Source organism: Chrysochloris asiatica, unplaced genomic scaffold (genome assembly GCF_000296735.1).
Source record: "Chrysochloris asiatica unplaced genomic scaffold, ChrAsi1.0 scaffold00120, whole genome shotgun sequence".
In the NCBI taxonomy this organism is placed as follows: Eukaryota; Metazoa; Chordata; class Mammalia; order Afrosoricida; family Chrysochloridae; genus Chrysochloris; species Chrysochloris asiatica.
The window spans coordinates 5,684,418-5,697,527 of NW_006408638.1; the positions used below are offsets into that span (position 1 = coordinate 5,684,418).

The 13,110-nt window shown below is 36.4% G+C and overlaps 1 protein-coding gene across 1 annotated transcript in view; it reads right to left on the bottom strand.

The window, feature by feature from the left end:
* Window positions 1–13,110, bottom strand: part of ABI3BP (ABI family, member 3 (NESH) binding protein) — a 317,931-nt gene that overhangs the window by 98,143 nt on the left and 206,678 nt on the right. The window contains exon 19 of the mRNA XM_006868650.1: window positions 1,101–1,175. Within this exon, the coding sequence (XP_006868712.1) occupies window positions 1,101–1,175 (75 nt within the window). The remainder of the gene's footprint in view (window positions 1–1,100; window positions 1,176–13,110) is intronic.

The following is a 13,110-nucleotide window of genomic DNA, read 5'->3' on the forward strand; positions in this document are numbered from 1 at the left end:
AGAATATTGAAAGTGCCATGGGCTGCCAAAAGAACCAATAAAATCCGTTTTGGAAGAAGTACAGCCAGAGTGTTCCTTGGAGGCCAAGATGGCCAAACTTCGTCTCTCATACTTTGAACATATTGTCAGAAGGGACCAGTCATTGGAAAAAGATATCATGTTTGGTAAGGTGGAGGGTAACAGAAAAAGAGGAAGACCCTCAATGAGATGGAATGGCCAAATTGTAGAATCGGTGGACTCAAGCTTGGCAACAGTAGTGAGGTTGGCCCAAGATTGGGCAATATTTCGTTCTGCTGTGCATAAGGTCGCTAGGGGTTGGTACCAACTCGATGGTAACTAACAACTAACTACAACAATGTTTTCCTTTACTTAGATCTTTAAAAGTAGGTGTAACTGCTTGCTCTTGATAACCATTTTATTTCTTCTCTCTTTAATCCAATCATATTTACTAGCTCAACCAAATTAAATTGCTTCCACAGATGTAAACTTGCCATCTGATAATTATTTAAGCAGTATATGCTTTTAGTTTCCTTAAATTATTGCAGTAATATTAGGTGACTGCACCTTAGACACTGTTTGAAAGCAGGCCATGTATAAAGAATAAATTTTAAATTAAACTACTGGCAGGGGGAACCATATACAAGGATGCTGAACAAGATTGGAGGATCAGAATATTCTCAATCTGGGAGAAGCATTCTCCTCCATTTCAATCCCAACCAATATATCAACCATTAGGAAAACTATGTGGAATAAGCTGTTTCAATAATGTACTCTTTGCTAAAATCTGAAAATTGATATAAATATTTATTACATTACAGGATAGGATATGTTTTCAAGCGTTACAAATCAAATTTGTTATAATTCGATGAGTCACGAACTCCACCAACCTCAGGCTTTTCAAGCCAAGATGTTATTGTTGGTGTTAAGTGCTGTTAGGTCGATTCCCACCCATAGTGACCCCTGTACAGTGTTTCCGAGGAATGGCTGGTGAGCTTGAACCACTGGCCTTGCATTTCAAATGGCTTTGCAGCCTGGCGCCATAACCCACAGTGCCACACCAGGAATCCGCAAATCAAGACTGGTGTATGTTTAAAATTTACCTGGTTTTATTTGTGGGACTCTTGGGCGTGGTGATACTTTCGGCTTCGGAGGAGCACGGGGAGTCTGCTTGGGAACTAAAAGAAAGAGTATAGATTTGGAAGCTCTTGAGTCTTTTGAAAATAAAAGTACCTAAGCCTCTAGGAGAGAGAAGATGTTTGTTGAGTGACCAAAGACCCAAATACACTGTAATTAAAGTAATTAAAACTCTCAAAGAACCACACAGTATCAGAAAATGTTTTTTCTTCTGTAATCGTAAAGAAAACAAAGCAAAACAAAACAGAACAAGACGGCGTATTAAGTGACATCCAAGATATCCAGCTGGAAAAATGACACCGATAGAATTTTGGAAAAATCGACTTGAAATGTCTTTTAAATAGGTCAACAATAAATTTAACTGTAACAACAATTTATTTTTATTAAAAGCCCACATAGTTTTGTCAGAATACCAAGGTGTAATATTTTCAGTGCAAACAGATACAAAGTCTTCTAAGTGAAAAGCAAAGTTTCCATATTATATTCCAAATATACCTAGAAAATGAGTGTATTTTAATATCAAGTTCTAATGAAAAAAATTAACCTTGTTAAGTAGAACACAAGTTGTGCTGGTTGTATTGGGGAAATGAAACGGAATACCCAGGACATGTTGCTGCAGAGAGTTACTCCTTTGCTAGAAAAATCCCAAACAAATTCTAGGACATTCGCTGCAAAAGCCAGTTATTTCTCTAACTAAGGAAATTAAAAGCATTTTCTGCTGAAATAAAGTGATTATCAGACAGCAAGTTTATATCTGTGGAAGCAACTTATTCCAGTGAACTAGTAAATGTGATTGGGTTAATGAGAGAAAAGAAGAAACAAAAATGGTTATCAAGGCCAAGTGGTTTCAGAAACCTATAAAAAAGTTTGCTGAAAATAAGAGTTATTAGACACTAGAAGTTTCTGAAGAAGTCTTCAGGGGCTTTCGCTTTTACAAAATCAAGATAACAAGGCAGTTAGTGGTTTCAGGTAATTCTCTTGCCTGTAGAGAGATGAGTAGAGTAAGACATGTTAGAGATTGCACTGGTTTAGGACCCTTGAGCCCGGAGATTTAGAACTTTTCCCCCTGCTAATCATTGTATCTGAAGGAGCTCTGGTAGCGTAGTGGTTATGGAAAGGGCTGCTATCCTGAGGGTCAGCAGTTTGAAACTACCAGCTGTTCCCTGGGAGAAAGAGGAGGCTTTCTGCTCCTGTAAAGATTTACAGCCTTGGAAACCCTGTACAGGGTCACTATAAGTCGGAACAGACTGCACGGCACATAGCAACAACAACAATCATTGTATCTACAGCTTCATGTTCTTCACCTAAAATTACATGGTTTTAAAGAACCCCTCAAATCCTAAAATCTTATGAGTGTAGAATTTCTCTCAGCCTTATGATTTTCTGGTGTGGCACTGTGGGATAAGCACTCAATCATAAGGTTGGTTTGAACTGTAAGGCCAGAGGTTCAAACTTAACCAGCCACTCCTCAGAAATCCTTAACACGGTCACTGAGTCGGAACCAACTTGATGGCACTTAACAGTAACAACCACCACTTCCTTTATAGCTGAGATTCTGGTGTACTATTTGCTTACCACGGGGTATAAAAAAGATAAGAGTGCAGCTAAAGATGTGTCATGAGGTAATTAAGTAAAAATTTGATATAGAATAAGGTTGTTGTTGTTAAGTGCCACTGAGTCAATTCTGACCCATAGCGACCCTGCATAAGGTTTCCAAGGAGCAGCTGGTTGGCTTGAACCACTGACCGTGCAGTTCAAACCGACTTTGCAGTATAGCACAGTAACTCACAGTGCCATGCCAGGACTCCATTGAATAAGATAAGGCTCATTAATAGCAGTACTTACAATTGTACATTTTAATAATATTAATTATTATATTGTTGTTAAGTGGCATCGAGTCAGTTCTGACTCATAGCAACCTTGTATGGGGTTTCTGAGTAATGGCTGGTGCATTTGAACTACCACCCTTGTGGTTAGCAGTCCTGTGCTTATCCTGTGGTGCCACAAAAAAGAATAACCTGAAAAGGTTAGAGACAACTAACTTACCTCATACAGGGCACAGAAAATAATAGCTAAACCAGGTTTGGTCTGAAGCTCGTCTGGGAAGGGTTTGAGTTTTGGAAATATTTCTATATTTCCAATATAAGGGAGATATTTCTATGGAAACTGAAGGAAAGTGACTGCCTAGGGTTAACAGAGCACTTGACAACCTTGAGTACATATGACCGAGGGGATGGCAATAACTAGAAAGGAAAAGAGGAGGGAGGTGAGGATTTCAAGTTGTATGTCTATAGCAAAATAACATTGCTACTTCCTCATAACTTATTTTGTTTGAAAATGCTTATAGATGCCAGGTTTCAAAATACTTTCAAAATATTGTTGTTGGTAAGTGTCATCGAGTCATTTCTGACTCACAGCGACCCTGTATAGGGTTTCTAAGGAGCAATTGGTGGGTTTGAACTGCTGACCTTGTGGTTAGCAATCCAGTGCTTATCCTACAGCACCACACCAGGACTCTTTTCCAAGCATGTTGTTGTTGTTGTTGTGAAGTGCCATCAAGTCGGTTCTGACCTATAGTGATCCTGTATAGGGTTTCCAAGGAGCAGCTGGTGAGTTTGAACTGCCAACCCTGCAGTTCAAACGGCTTTGCAGTCTGGCGCATTAACCCATAGTGCCACACCAGGACTCCAAGTATAAAAGTTACAAAATACATTCAAAGTAATGAATATCATCTCTTTTTAAATTTTCACTCCACCCTAGTATCCTGTCTCTTTAATAATAGTATAAAGATTGAAAAAGTTCACTGAAAAATGGAATTGAAAGAAAGTGGAATTGTTGCATGAATTTTTTGTAGTCCCCATGTATACCCAATATTTACCATAAAGAAGAAAAAAAGTAATTCAAAATGTGCATTAGCCAGTCAAGAAGCATCACATTTCATTAGACATTGGAGAAAAACAGAAAACATACAAATGAATGTGACAAAATGAGTGTTAATGGAAAGCATGTTGCTAGGTCATAAATTATAAATTGATCATTGCACACATACACACACAGTATTATCTGAAATACTCAACATAGTACCGAGCAAGCAGAATGTTCAATGTGTAGGGGAAAAAAATGCTCTAGATTCAACAGAGAAAGAGACCAAGGTCTTGATGCAACGATGCGTAAGAGATGTTTTGGACAATGATTATGAATAGAAGCACTTAGAAAGAAAATGAACTCTGTGATGATGTTGCAACATGAATTCACAATGAGAGAGAACCTGTGGTTCCCAGGTGATGGTGGTAATGAGGACAGAAAGCACACTGAGCTGGACTGTTGAAGTCATGCCATTACCTAGTGTGGTCTCAGGTGGTTCAGACACATTTGTAATAGATTCCACAACTGCATCAAAACAAAGGAGAGTCATTTTAAAATCTTAAAATGCAAAGTTATAGTCAAATATTTCTTTCTTGAATATCAATGGTCTCAATCTCTTAAGGATTTGCTTCATAATTTTATAGATTGGACAATGGATTTAGACAGTAAAAAGAGAGAACCAGGAAGGTGGGTGGGGTGGGGGAGACAAATCTATGATACGAATCCCCAAACTAATATTTATGTTTGCTGGATTTCAAATGTTGTTATGCTCCAGATTTTAGATATCAGCAAAGAAACAGCAATCTATTCCGATATTTAGAGAGACAAATTAAATTTTGGAAGCCACAGCTCTCAAAATTTACTCAACTATCAAATACCACAGTCTGAACAATTTCATGTTTCAAGGACACAGCAGATGCTACATAAAGATTTGCTGAATAAATGAATTGAAGAATGAAAACCTTTATCAGCTTCAGTCTTTGTCTCCTCTGGCCTGAGTGGTGCTTTGGGGGTGGGATATACAGAATGTGTTTCAGCTGGTGCTAAAGAAGAAACGGAATGGTTGGTTAGTGGTGGGCAGCTACAGCAAACCCTAATGGGAACCCTGCATTTAACTTGAAAATAGAAATTTGCTATCTTAAGCAGCTTCATTCTTGAGAATAAATACCATCCAGGTAGATTATGACTATGACTACAATTTAGCAGTGCAGAAATGAAGGCAGGAAATGATGACAGTATGCTGTGGGGAAAACCACACATACCAGATCAACTACAGTAATATCCATCCAAAGCAAAGCAGATAATGTCACTTCCTTACAGATTTTTATATAAGGATTTGAGGGAGAAAATGGTATAAAGTAAGTCCTTAGAAAACACAAGGATAAATCATATGTTATGAGACTGGAAAACAGGATATGCAGATATGTGCATATGCATATTAAAAAGAAAAAAAAATTTAAAGTTTGCATTCAGAGTGAGAGAAAACTAAATAAGTGTGAGGCCTACATAGCAGAAATGAGAATGCTAGCACAATGCGCAAGTCTTAATATTTAAGACTATCAAAATCTATTGGGTGAGCACAGAATAGCGGGTGTCTACGATGTCGGAAAGAACGAGGACACCCAAAGATGACTTATTTAGTGGGATGGAAAAGCACATGTGTCTAACATCCCACTGGAGTACATTTTTACCTATAGTTTCCATTGGTGACTCAGGGCTAAATGTAATTGATTCCAGGATATCAGAAACTAGCAAAAAACACAAAATAGTACAATTGATCATGAAAGGGTTGTTGTGTACATAGAATAAATTAATACACACTAAGTATGTGAGGCAATCCCTTGTACATAATAAGTGATCAATGTTCGCCCTTATGATAATAACAACAATATTATTATTAACACTAAGGGAAGTTCTAATATCTGAATTGAACTCACAATGCTATCATTGTAGGTCAGCGGTTCAAAACTACCAGCCGCTCCGCGGGAGAAAGATGAGGCTTTCTACTCCTGTAAAGATTTACACCCTCGGAAACCCTGTACGGGGTCGCTATGGGTCGGAACCGACTCGATGGCATTTAACAACAACAACATTAATAACCATACTTCGTTATTTCATCGTGGGTTAACAAACTGTCATTTAACTAATTAAAAGATGCACAAAACAGATGACAAATTACTATAATCCTGTGCTTAACAACAACAACAAAAAGGAACGAAAGGTTATAAAAGAAATGTCAGGAAACATTGCTTATAATGGTATAAAAAAATTATTCTCAGGTTTGCTGGGCAGTTGTTCAGGTTCATATTGTGTAAAATAAGGTTTTGTCACCTTTCCTAAAGTGAAATTTTCCCCTTGCTGGTTGATCTCAACCAGCATTCTTTTCAGATGGTGGAAGATAAATTTAAGCAACTACTATGGGAATCACAAATTTGCAACTGTTACTGAAAAATGCGGATAAAGAAAAAAAACCAAGACAACTATTTTCTAAAATGGTACAAAGCAAACTCAGGGAATTGAAGGTTAGTATTTTTGTACAATTGAATAGCACAAAATTAGTGAAATAGATTATCAATTTAACATGAGTCTGTAATCATGGGAAGAGCATTGCATAGTATTTAGAGAGTTATTACAAATGTGTATTCCTTTTATATTTTTTCTACTTGGAAATACAAGACTTAGAGGATTACAGTGTCTCCTGAAGATTTCAATGTACCCAGACCAATAAAATAATCTATTTACCAGGTTGGCTTTGTGGCATTTCTAGGCTTGGTGATGTCACCGGTTTCATAATAAGAGTTTGCAGTTCAGTAGGAGCTGAAAGAAGAGGATCTGAGTTGTCAAAATAAGTATGAGTAATTAATTTAATAAGTTTTAGATGAAAGTAGCAATGAAGTGAAAAACATATATCTTCAAAATTGTGGTTATGAAGAGCCATGAAGGTTGTACCCTGCTTAAAGCAGAGGACAGGCAACCAAGGCTCTTTAAACCTAGTTTCTCTGCCTATTTCTGTATCCTCCAGCTAAGGTTGGTTCTTATGTTTTTTAAATGATTAAGTTTAATATTTTGTTAAAATTTAAATTTCGTTGTGCATTGATAAAGTTTTATTGGAATGCAGACACATTCATGAACTAAAATGATTCAGGGCATATTTATGTATCATTATTTACATATTATCTTGGAGCAGAGTTGAGACAGAGAGTGAATGGCCTACAAAGTCTAAAATATTATCTAACTCTTTATGGAAAACATTTGCTGACCTTTGATTTAAAAAATCTTCTGGAAAAGAGCCTGTTTGTAACAATTAAGTTCTAGACTGCTATATCTGCATCAGAATTTCAACTTGGGCTTTCTACAGGCTTCCTGCAGTTTATTTCATGATAGAACCATCAACCAAAAGTCATGTATCTTGTGGGAGACTTTTCTTCTCTATTTCAGTTGATTACTTTCTTGGTTGATCACTTTCTTGTTAGAGGTGTCATGTCTTATGTTTTCTGTTCCTACCCTGTGTGGTGCTGTTTGATAGGCGATGGACTAGTAATCACAAAGTTGGTGATTCAAACCCACCAGCCACCCTTGAACCGCTGAGTCAGAACCAATTTATGGTAGAAACAACAACCCTTTCCTCCACTAACCCAAATTCTAAAGTTTTTTCAAAGTCTAACTACTCTCTCTCACATTCATCCTTGACTCATTTAAATATTTTCTCTCTACATTTTTACCACTCAATTAAACATGCTGCTCTTGTATAAGCAAATTGTCTTCTAAATAGATGTGAACTGCTTCCTCAGAAACAGGTTTATTTCACAACTGCATTGCATTTGTTTAAGAGATGAAATATGTCCCGACTTGATCTCCACCTTTGCTTCTTACCCTACCCTCACTCACTCACTGCCATCCAGTCAATTTTGACTCTTGTATAGGGTTTCTGAGGCTGTAAATCTTCAAGAGAGAAGAAAGTCTCATCTTTCTCCTGCAGAGCACACTGGTGGATTTGAACTGCCAGCCTTGCTATTAGCAGTGCAGTACTTTATCCTACAGCGCCTCATTGGGACTCATTGAAATTCGGATTTTATGTAAATTTCACATGATATTGGAGACACAGAAGACAAGAAATGTTTGTTTACTTAAACCAATGCAAACAACACCATTTTAACATAAATTAAATGAAGTAAGAAAAAATTAATAAAATGCATTATTGTTCAGAGAAAGTCTTTATGCAAGGTCACATGATAAATTTGGCCATAGAGAATTTCCCCAACCACGAATCCTCTGGTCATCCCTGCAATTGTAGTGTTGTTAATCACTACTTGTACTTTCTTCTTAGGGAGCACAGAGGTGGGCAGTGCAGGTTAGCCTTGTCACTCCTGAGGCCCAGCGGCAACAGGCATAGGAAAACCACAGATTTTCCTGATTTATCTCATAAACTCAATAAGGGGAGGGCTTTAAGGTTGGGAGGTGGTGGCACTTTTGGCAATGTTTTTAAAACTAAAGAAAGAAAATGTTAGGTTGCTAAATAAAGTCTTTGTTGGTTTAGAAACCATCAAAATATTTCATGTGAGCATAATTATATGTTTTTTAAGACATGTTATATTTTTTAAAAGTTTATTTCTTACATGAAAAAAATTTTACTCTACTAATAGAATTTGTTCCTTATCAGTACTAAAGGTCCTTCAGGAAAAAAAAATGACATATAATTTATTTGTTAACTAAAGACATCACTATTAATATGCATCATTAGAGAGAGGGATTCGATTGTATAGAATCAATGCTGAACTAGGATGAAGAAGAAGAGCAGTCAAGTTAATTGATAGTGGAAGACCCTGTAATTTACATTTACTAGGACAGAACTCCTGGTGTGGCACTGTACGATTAGCACTGGACTGTAAACCACAAGGGTGGCAGTTCAAACCCACCAGCTAGTCCTCAGAAACCCTATACAGAGTCACTAAGAGTCATAACCAATTCAATGGCACTTCACAACAACGACTGGGCACTTTCAGGGAGCAATTAAAGAATAATTTAATATAATGGGACATATCTTTCCTTAAAATAGGAAGAGAGTAATGAGAGTATCACACAAATTTTATAGAAAGTAAGTTGTTGAAAGTTCATGGTACTTAATTATTATAGCTTGAGAATTCTAAATACCAAGTAGAAGGGGAATCATTTGGACCTCAGATTTAATTCTGAATCATACAGTGTTAATCCAAATTTTAACGAGGATTTTTATGGAAGATGTTGTTGTTAAGTGCCATCTAGTTGGTTCTGACCCATAATAACCCTATATAGGGTTTCCTCCAAACAGCTCATGAGCTTGAACCGCCAACCTTGTGGTTCAAGCTGACTATGCAGTCCAGCACGTTAACCCACAGAGCCACACCAGGACTCTTATTTTTCAGTGGATACAAAGAATTTGTTACAAAAAGTAGGTAACCATTTAAATTATGAATCCTGACTACTTTTAAGACAAAATATGAAATGGAATGACAACAGCAGCATTAGTAAGCAAGAGTGAATCTGGCCAAGATACTGATATGATTCATTTTAATGAGCAAGAATAAATTTCTAATAAAGGTCACAAAAAGGCATCACCAGATGCTGTCACTGGAGTCTCAGAACTATGAGTAATGAGTTCAAAGTCTGTCACAGCAACTAAGCAAAAGCAATGACATGAACACAAGAAAGTTTAAATATACATGAAAAGCCTTCATTTTTCTTCCAAAATATTAGTTTCAAATGACAATCTTTTAAAACTCTTAAATCAATGGAAAAAAAGTATCTATTCTTTGAAGATTTTGTCAAACTGTAGCTAGGTACAATTAATTGGAAAAGACGGTCGCAAACTGAACTCTTCTACACACGCTAGTAAGCATGACGTTTTCTAAGGTGTTTGAATTTTATTATGGAGGAGTTTGCCTTGGAAAATCTGTTTAGACAGTGTATGTGAAAATAGCTTTCCTCATTTCTTGGAAGTTAAAGAAAAAAACATGCTTATGTAATCAAGCTGTAATAAACAGATGATATACTTCACTACAGATATATCAATGCCACAGAAGACTATGCCCAATTTGCTGCAAACACATCATCTTCAAAAAGAGACATTATCCAAACAAACCAAGCCACTGAAAGATCAGACATAAATGTTACCCCATCCACATTCTCCTGGACAGTTCTCCAGAGGAAGGAGTTGCTAATCATACCTCATGCCTGTTATTTCCTATCACTGGCATTGCTTTGGGACCCCATGGGGACAGGCTGCTAGGTTTCACCCCTTAAGTCAACAAAACGAATCACACATTTACCCAGTTTGGTATGAGACGTTTCAGGGTCTGGTGTGGTTTGAGATATGTGATGTGGATGATGAGTTCGTTTTGATGTTTTAGGAGCTAAAGGAAGAAACTTTGGATTATCTAGTGCAAGTGGCTTTGGAAACAAGCTTCTAAAGTTTTCTAAGCTTTAAGGCATATATACATGAGGGGGCTTCTAAAAGTTTGGAGAAATGGAATTAAATGGTGGAATTTTTCCTTGAACTTTTGAAGCTTCCTTGTATTTTACTATGGAGATTTTTGATGCTATATATATTAATCATTAAAGATTATTGAGGGAAAGACTCACATATAAAATTAAGAAAAGGAGCAAACAACTGTGTTTGTTGTTAGGTGACTTTGAGTTGATTTTCGACTCGTAATAACCTCATGTAACAGAGTAGAACTGCCTGTAAGGTTAATTACTGGGTGAGTTTGAACCACCAACTTTTCAGTTAATAGTTGAGTACTTTGCTGTCCCATGAGAACTACTTAGATAAAATACAGGCATGGCCAACTGTGTTTGTAACTCAGTTTAAAATTTTTTTTGTGTGTATGTGTCATTATTTAGACAAAATGTATTTGACACAAATTAAACAAGAATACATGGCTGACCAATGTTCTACATGAGATCTAAGCATAGCTCTTTCAAAAACCACAGGCCACTTACTAAGAGTTTTCAATATTCTTAGGAAGAAAAATAAAGTTGAATGACAGAAGAAAATGATAAGAAAGACTTATGAAACTGATAAAAATATGATTATGATGATGGCGGGATGGTGATGATGAAATGGCTTTGACAATGAGAGATAAAAATTGTTGAGGAACACAGAATATCATTACCTAATGTTGTTTCTGGAGCTTCAGTACTAAAAGTGGCAGGTTCAAAGGCTGTAACAAAAACTGGCAAAAAGTAATAAAATAAATCAGAGAGATTTTAAAAATTCACTTGAAGATTAATTTCACAAGTCAATTTTAAAATTGAATAACTGAGAGAGAAACAGACTTGTTCTTTACAGATTTGGCCAAGGTATGGCCATGTTTCTATTCATTTCATAAGCTAGATATAACATTCACACTCTGTTAAAACCATTATGTGGTTAGCAAGAAGCTCTTCTAGATGTTTGATTATCTTGTTGTTGTTGTTGTTATGTGCCATGGAGTCGGTTCAACCCATAGCGACCCTGACAGGGTTTCCAAGGCTGTAAATCTTTAGGGGAGCAGAAAGCCTCATCGTTCTCCCATGGCACAGCTGGCAGTTTCGAACTGCTGACCTTGAGGTTGGCAGCCCGATTCGTAAGCACTACACTACCAGAGCTCCTTTTTGATAATGCTAGTTTTACTAATATGAAAGACTTTGAGCTGGACAGGATTTTTACACATTCACACCAAATACACTTTTTAAATTCTACTTGGAAAAGCATTTGCTGGCCTACTTGAACTTCTGTTGAAATTGAGATATTGACTATTTTGTTTGCAATTTAAATAATTATGGTGCAACAAGGAGCTCTTATATTAGAAAGCAAAAAAAGAGCAACGAATAACTTACTGACTAGGTTCTTTAGAATCTCAAAGTGTCCCTTGGCTCAATAAAAGCTAAAAAATACTGTGAAGCCATGTTCTAGAAGGAGAAACAGTCAGTTTATTCTATCATGGTGACTTATCATTTAAATTCTTAAGATTTGGGCACAACTTTTCATTTGACAACTTACTAAAATAGAGACTATCATTCCTTAAAATAACTGGCATTGTGAGATAAAGCACTGGATCCCAAGGTCAATTTGAACCACAACATCAGCGGTACAAACTTGACAGCTACTCCTTGGAAACCCCATACAAGGTTGCTATGAGTCAGAAACAACTTGATGACACTTAACAACAACAGCTATCAATACATCACATATGATGGGGCTTCAAAAAGTTTATGGAAAAATTGTTTTATCTTCTCAGTCCATTTCCCCGTGTACTTTTGGAAGCCCTCTCATAGATCCTAATTTAATAAAAAATAATATGAGCAAAGAGTGATGGTGTTTCTACAATTGTTAAGGAACAAACAGTACAAATGAAGGATAGACTAAGACTTATGTTTGAAATGCAGCTTAGAAGAGTTAATACTGTTTAAACAATGAACATAATCACACGACACATTGAAGTCCCTTTATAGATCCTAACCAAGTAAAAAGTAATATGAATGAAAAAACATGGTATTTCCACAATTCATGTAGAACAAGCAGTACAAATGATGAATACACTAAGACTTATTTTGAAATGCAGCTTAAAATAGTCAATATTATTTAAAGAATGCACACGATCACATTGTTGCTTGGTAGTATGGTTTACTAAAATTACTTCAAGTATGCCCATTGCCACTGAATCAATTCCAACTCATAGTGACCTAACCAAGCACTTAACAACTGTGTCATTAGGGCTCTTCAGTTCACGTATAGATTTCTTAAATCCAACAGATACCTTGACATAGAACCTAGCATAACCTCAAAATAAAGATTGTAATGGCATGGCAAACGAAGACAAGAAACCTTAAGATACAGGACAATCTTTTTTCTATAATTGTGGCGGAGTAAGACAATGACTAGGAAAAGCGCTATTTGAAAGACACAGATTCTCATTACCCGTGGTTTCTGGAGCTTCAGTTCCAAGAGCAACAGGTTCAAGATCAGTAGCAGGAACTAATTAAATGCAATGAAATTAACAAAGAGGATTTTAGATACTTATAAAAAGTCAGAAAATTAAACCTTTCCAGTATTTCAATACAAGGAGACTTCAAAAAGCTCATGGAAAAATT